The sequence below is a fragment of the Atta cephalotes genome (assembly GCF_000143395.1).
Source record: "Atta cephalotes unplaced genomic scaffold scaffold00057, whole genome shotgun sequence".
Taxonomy (NCBI): Eukaryota; Metazoa; Arthropoda; class Insecta; order Hymenoptera; family Formicidae; genus Atta; species Atta cephalotes.
In genome coordinates, this window is record NW_012130121.1 from 1,074,715 (window position 1) to 1,082,546 (window position 7,832).

General features: G+C 32.3%; 1 protein-coding gene across 1 annotated transcript in view; it reads right to left on the minus strand.

Moving 5' to 3' along the window:
- Window positions 1–7,832, minus strand: part of LOC105623429 — a 247,627-nt gene that overhangs the window by 34,844 nt on the left and 204,951 nt on the right. The window contains 3 exon segments of the mRNA XM_012204820.1: window positions 197–370; window positions 1,700–1,871; window positions 5,842–5,984. Of these exon segments, the coding sequence (XP_012060210.1) occupies window positions 197–370; window positions 1,700–1,871; window positions 5,842–5,984 (489 nt within the window).

Below are 7,832 nucleotides of genomic sequence, written 5' to 3' on the forward strand. Positions count from 1 at the left end.
CGTCGTACGTACGTACGTACGTCTGTCTCTCTCTCTCTCTCTCTCTTCTCTCTTCTCTCTCTCTCTCTCTCTCTCTCTCTCTCTCTCTCTCTCTCTCTCTCTCTCTCTTTTAATTCTTTTTTTATTCTGCGCAGGCAGACCTCTACGCAAGGCAAACACGCAAGCGACAGAGTGTGCGTGACGTGGGGTGCAGTACCGAGTAGCGTCGTAGCCCTGTCCGCCGGGTGGCAAGGGTGGCGCCCCCGGAGGAAACGGGGACCGCGGGGGACCAGACGGCGGACGCCCCGGTGGTTTCACGCCGTAAAGACTGTACGATTCCTCCAACAGCTCCGTATCGCTGCACCACCCACAACAGACATACACATCCGCGCTATCAGACATCCGTGTGGAAAAGGTCACAGTGCGGAGCACTGGGCATCAGTGGGGACTAGGGGGTGGGTTTCAGTCATTCGGGATGGGTGAGACCGGAAACAACGTTTTTCTAGGAAAGAGGTTGCGACTAGAGAGACGGGTGGATCGGGGTTTCCGGATGAGTGGAGTTTATTCAAACGGATTGTACAGAGTCGCTGTATTTACATGGATAGATATGCTGGATCTCTTATTAAAGAAATATGTAACAAATTAATTCGTGCATTTATGCCCAGTCAATAATTTGTCGAAGCAAAAAATACAAACATTGTCGGCATTAGACCATTGTGGCGCAATAACATTATATAACCGGTTATTTAATATAATAAATTCAATCAGTTCCGGAGTATTTAAGCAGAGAGAGAATAAATGTATATCTATTCTGCGTAAAATGAAATATTGACGATAATAAAATTGAAATGAATTTCGATGTAATGAAGTAGTTTACATTCTATATATATCATCGCAAATAGTTATTCTTCTTCTTAAATTTTATTCTTAAATTTTATATGTACAGTAATAAAAATTTTTTACATTTTCCTTTCGATAATAAATTCATCCGTTTATTTTTACAAATTAATTTAATTTTAGAAATTCAGTCATCAACAGCGCAGCATAAAGATTTAAGTGTATTTAAGTGTATCACAATTTTTCGAATTTGAATTTCCAATTAGTGTATAATTAAATGAAAAATGAAATTTTTCTATCATTTGCATTTTTAGAATTTAATTATCGAAGACCTTTAAGTTTTTAAATCGTTCATCTGTTAACTCAAGGAATTCCCAATATAATTTTAATGAATAAGTACTAATTGTCAGAGAAATTTGCAGGTAAAAAAAACCTTGGAAGTTTGAGGCATCTCTTTGTTCCGAGACATAAAAAATTTCGTCAATTATAGTCCTTATAGAAATTTAATACTGGTCAATTTAATACTAAAAGACAGTGATTAATTACTTATTTTAAATATTAAATGCACTGAATACACAAAAAGAGTCAAGTTACATTAATTGGAATGGTGAAAAATGGACAAATCAGAGTTTTTTCCGATTAAGTCTATTAGAATTCTAATCAAGATAACCATAATTATAATGATTAGAATTCTGATTGATGTAATCAGAATATGTTGGTTCGTTTTCATTTTTAACCACAAATTTTTCTCAGTACACCGACATTTTCAATTCAATGTAAGTAATTAATCGTTACCTTCAATTTTTACAAGGAAGTCATATCACACTGTGCCTTTTCGGTATTACAAATGCGAGTCGCTTTTACTGCGCGAGATTCTGATTACCTGGCTTCTTCGTCGATGACAGGCGTAACAGTCCCCGAGTATTGCGAATAATACGGATCCTCGTAGCTGCTGCCGGCGCTGTAAGGTCCGGGTGGATATCTTCCGCTTCCGGAACCGACTCCGCCGCCGCGCTCGGGGCTGCTCATGTATCCGCTTTCTCCATGTAGCCGATCTGCAGAGATTTAGTGATTCGTGTATTAGTGAAGATCAACGTGGAGAGCACCATCAATGTTCTCTTTTTGCATCTGCGTCACTGCGTTGCATTTTTGCATTGAACTGCTTGGAGAATAATAATCCGTTATTATGTACACAGAGAGATTTATGTTCGTTTCTGTCAATGCAGATTAGTTTTAATTCTAATTCTCAGAACTAGGAAAAGATAAAAAATAAATTAAACCGAGATTATGTAGATTAAAATTAATCTACATTGAAAATTAATCTACATAGAAATGGACATTATATTCTAATGATATTCACGTAAAGTCATTAGAAATTAAACAATAACAATTAATCTTAGAACATTATCAATATTAAATGATACAGATTGCTCTTGATACGTAAATTTTATATGCAAGGAACTATACCGTTTTGAATTAATGTAACATAATAAGATTTTCATACATTTCATTTCACTTTTGACAAAATATTTATATTCTAGACCTTTATATTACAAATACATATAATCATTAACTTAAAGGGAAAGAAGAATAAATATACTATTAAATTCAATCTTGAAATGATATGAAGTATAAGTCCAATGTCTTTTCAACACATCAATAAATTAAATATGTAATAACACAAAACTTAAAAATTGAAATCTATTACTTTAACTTATCACGTTCTTCGTTAGAAAAACAAACTGAATTTTTAAAAGCATATTCTCGCTTGACAGATTGAATCTTCTCGTGACTAAATTCTTCGAACATCAAAATCTTTAAATCAAATATAGATTAATCAATTAGTCGCGATTATAATTTTTCAATATATTTTCTCAATATATGATATTATATTAGTCATTAGACTATTATATATCCTTCCATGATAAATCTCTGATTTTCTAAGATTATTCATTACTACCGAAGGCGTAACTTAACTTCAATGATATTTGTTCACTTATACATAAAATTTAGATACGATATAGCATTCCAGAATTAAACAAATGGGAAAAATATCAAAAGTAAAATATTAATTCTTAAACAATAATCAACCAAAAAACCAAGCATATGTCTTAATAAACGATTACAGCCAACAAATGATTGGTAAACAAAACAAAATCAGCAATTATTTTATTAAAACTTTTATTAAAACTATTAAAACTAATGATAAAGAATACGTTTGTTCTACTTGTTCTACAATGTTCCTTGTGTTTGTCGAGAGTTTTTTTTATGATTATTATCATCTATTTGCGGCTCGATACCTCCGTCGAGTATTAGTTCCGTGGTGCGCGAAATGTGCAAATGAAATTACAATCAGAGGACCGTATCGACGAGGGAACGTCATTTATATCAGTCATTATGATATGGAGAGGATAAGAAAAAAGATTTTTCACAATTGTGCTTTTTACGGGAGGGCATACAGCTACAGTTCTCGAGTGAAAGGGAGCGGATGAAAAATGAGATGAAAGAGATGCTGCTTTTCGTATATATTATGATATCACACAGCGTTGTACAAGGGAAATGACATACGTAGGATGTTTCTAGATGTTCATGAAGGATTTAACTTTAGTGTTGGGAATATGTAAAATCACGTAATTTTGTAATGGCTCTACAATACGTGAAATAACGTAATTTTGTAATGGCTCTGCACTTTCTACATATGTTATGTTATAACCATTAATTAATTTAATTATGAACAAAATTACTAACGATAATGTGGTTTACCGATAATGTGATTTCCTTTTGCGTTTATATTTGCATAAAATTAAAGCACTTCAAGATTTTGTTATCACACATTAAATTAAATAAAAGAAAATAAATTATTAGACGCTATGGTAAATATTTTTGGTCAAATTATGATTGACAAAAAATAAAAGGCGAATAAAAGTGAATAATTCATTACATAAAATTTTAACTTTTTCAAATCAATTTTTGAGAGAAAATTAGTTTTACAATACTCAAGAAAGTTTTCCTTCCTCGCGCAATATGTCAACGGCATAAATTTCACGCGAATTCAAAACATTTTGATTCCATTCATATTTATTCCCAACACTATTTCCACGGTCTCGAGGTCGTTTAATTAAAACTTGACTCGACCCGGTTTGATTAATCGCGATGCTGCCAATTTCATGATTTTTCTGTGTTCCAAACAGCCAACCATCTCCATGATTCAGTTTCTCCTTATTACAAATACGTCACATTTGCTACATTTTTGTCACAACTGTTGCGCTTGAAATTTATTAGTTCTTTGCTCATAGTTTGTACCATTATGCTTCGCCGTAACGGCTTTCTTTCGTAAAAAGATTTCTCGTTCACGATGTACGTTTACTAATTTCGGACAGACGAAGATTAGCTTGCGATCTTAAAAGGACTTATGTATATCAAGTCTGCCGAGATTTATTTACCGCTTGGATTATAATTGTTGTGAAAACAACGATAAATAATGTTGCTATTTTTTGCGAGTAACTAGATTCAATTCTACATTATAACTGAATTCTATTTCATTTCATACGCAACCGATTGTGCTATACAAAAATTTACAAGGCTTACGGTAATTTTTCTTTGTATCAGAATAAATGATATTATAAAAATTGTTAATTGGAAATTGTATAAAAAGTAAGCGCTATGAATTGCTAAAAATGTTTTATACAATTTACATTATATATAAAAAAAAATTATATATAAAAAAAAAGTTCTTTGCAGTGTTTTAAGATATTTATTAATATCCTTATCAAATTGACGGTCAATTTCATTATTATATTATTTTATTATTATATTATTTAACTTCTATTTATAATTGTTTTTAAGTCAACATTTTTAAATAATTGGCGCGCAATTCATATATGAATAACTGGAAAATATATTTAAGACTTATATATAAAATATTATTAAATACTAAGATCTAGCCTCAATTATATTTAGCCCTTCTTTAATTGTACCTTTTTAATAATTAGTTGTTAAGCGTGTGATAGTTGTGTATTTATTAGAACACTGTTAATAGAATTGGGAAGTTAACTCGTTATTTATAACAAAGTTACAGTTAGAATTATTTTTTTTCAGTAGCTGTAACTCAACTTTGTTTCTTTCTCTCCATCTATAACTGTAATTTAATTTAGTTACATTTTAACTAGTAACTAATTTAATACTTAATATTAAATATAATTATAATAGTTACTTTATATAAAACTTATTCCTCAAACAAATGTCTAAAATAAAATAAAATGCTTAGTGAATAGTTAGAAATAATTCTTTATGATTGAAATATATTTTTTCTTGATAAAATCATCATAAATATTTATATTAATAATTAAATTAAGAGCCTTCTAATGAATGGCGATTTAATATTAATCCTATAATAATTAATACTTTAATTTAACTTTGATTCCAAATGTATATATTATTTTATTATATATAATATAGCATGTAAGTAAATATAAGTAAAAGAATTCAATAATATTAGAAATGTATAAGATTCTTGTATTTAAGATAAAAATATAAATAACAAAAAACTAAATAAAAAGAAACTAAATAAAAAGAAATAATTTATTACTTTTTAAGTAATTACAACTTACAACTGTAATGAGTAACTAGTTAATATGAACTTTTTAAGAGAAAAAAACTATAATTGTAACTCGTTACTTTTACGAAGTAACTTTCTGATTATTAGTAATATTAGTAATCAGCAGTCTAAAGTTTGGTAATATACTTCATGGATTTTAAGTAGAAGTATTTCTGTATCGCATGTATATACATAATTCATTCAACGAACATTTGTTAAACTTTTGTTAAAACACACATACATTTGCAGTCGCTTTTGTTGCAGTGTAGCTCAAAGAAGGTGTTATAGCTTGGCACGTGAGCTTCAGACATCAAAGATCAGTCCGTAAGAAACATCCGTAAAGCGTGTTATTGGCGATCGTCCCGCGATCGCGGCCCGTCGCGGAAGGATCGAGCTGTGTCTGACGAATGTTTAAGGATACTACTGACCTGGTATACTATAGAGGGAGACCGAGCTGTCTCTAGAGAAGCGCGCCGAGCCCCCGAGGCTTCCAAGGGGACTCTTACCACACTGGTAGCTGCGAAGCGGCTTGGCCGGCGGCACCCCGCCAACACCTCCTATCCAACCATCCAAAAAAACCAAACAAAAAACCAATGTACCCAGGTGCTCCGATGTACGTATCTCTTGTTTCTCCGCCACCCTCCGCTAAGCCGTTCGACGTTCAGTGCACATGCAGAAGTGAACAAGACCGGAGTACCGTGATCCACGCGGCAGTCGGACCATTTTTCTCACGTCTCACGTTTCTTCCCGCGGATTTCGTGTGCCATTGAAATTCACATAGCGTGTCTACACAAACGTTCGATACTTCCGAAACGTGAATAAAACCGACTCGAATAGGGCCGCGATAACATTCCTAAGCAGCGATTTGTCAAGGGAGACTGAGAACCTTTTGAGTGAAAAAGCGCGGTAGAATTTATACAGTCATGTCTCTTACAAGGGACTTCAGAAAATGTCAAATTTTAATTTTGATAAAATTTTGTATACATATAGATTATATAAATAGATGAATATTCAGAAAATATCAATTGCAGTTAATAAATATTTTTAAAAAATAAAATCATCTCTTATATGTGAAGCGGTTTCCAGCTTTTCTTATTCTATCTCAAAAAGTATTCAAGATATCAAAAAGTATTTATAAGATGTAACAAAAAAAAGCTATATAACGGAACATATAAGAGGTGATTTTCTTAAAATCAGTAACTTCAACTGATATTTTCTAAATTTATTTATTTATGTACCTAGTACATAAATTTATTTATGTACCTAGTGTACAAAGTCTCATTAAAATTAGAATTTGACGCCTCGCGAGGTTTCCTTGCTAGAAATTTTTCGACGATCGTCAGGCAACCAGGTTTGCACTATGAGTTTAAATATAATCGCGATTACGAATGTCATTGAAATTTTGACGTAACAGTTTGTCGACTTTTACATATATGCACTTCTCGACCACGTCACGATAATCGTAGCGTCAAGAGAAGTGTCTTCTTTAGAAAATGCTTCAACTTTTTTTTCTTGACTGACAGCATTTAGCAGACGTTCGCGTGTTTTACTATACAAAATAGATCTGCCTCGTCATAGTGGTTGATGATTAATCACGATCGATCTGCGTATGATTGGGCTATTCCTAAATCCGTTTCTCTCGGAATCTTCGTGTAAAACGTTTCTCTCGACAAGGAGAACGCTCGTGGCAGTCAGAAATGAGGCCATCCTTTCCCCTTGGACTAGCAGGTAGCCTGTTAAGTGTTTTTGAGTAGTTCTCGAATAGCGCTCGGCCAAACGCCGACGGTCGTAACGATCTCCGTTGTACGATTAAGAATCGAAACGACCTTGCAACCGTCGATCGGAAGTATGAAGAATGGAGAGCGATTGCGAGTGTGTGCGTCTATGTGCGGATATATGCGCTTAAGCTCAAAGCATAAAGCACGCGTTTGAAAAAAATTGGTCGAGTTTCAGAAAGATTTCAAGAGAAAAGTGCGCTAATTTGCGAACAATCGTCAATTGTTTCTTATTCTCACCAATCTTTCTTTGCCAGCCAATTAAATCGCGAAGATAACAATCTTGAAATATAATTTAAAATACCAGAGCTTGTAATATAGCAAATGAATTTTGATTTCACCTGGAATAACATTTACTGTCATTTACATACATTACAGTTTTCAAAAAAATTGAAGAAAATTATATATTATATAAATTCAAATAAATATAATTGTATCTATAATATTATTAACGATGTATGTCATTTATTCTAAAGAAATGATTAGTTAATTTAACTATCGGTTGCATTAAAAATTATTCCAGATTATAAAGTCGAGTGAATATATAATGTAAACCTATATCTTAGCTTTCTTATATATATATATATATATATATATATATATATATATATAGTATATCGTCTACACTACGTTAGTAATTGACG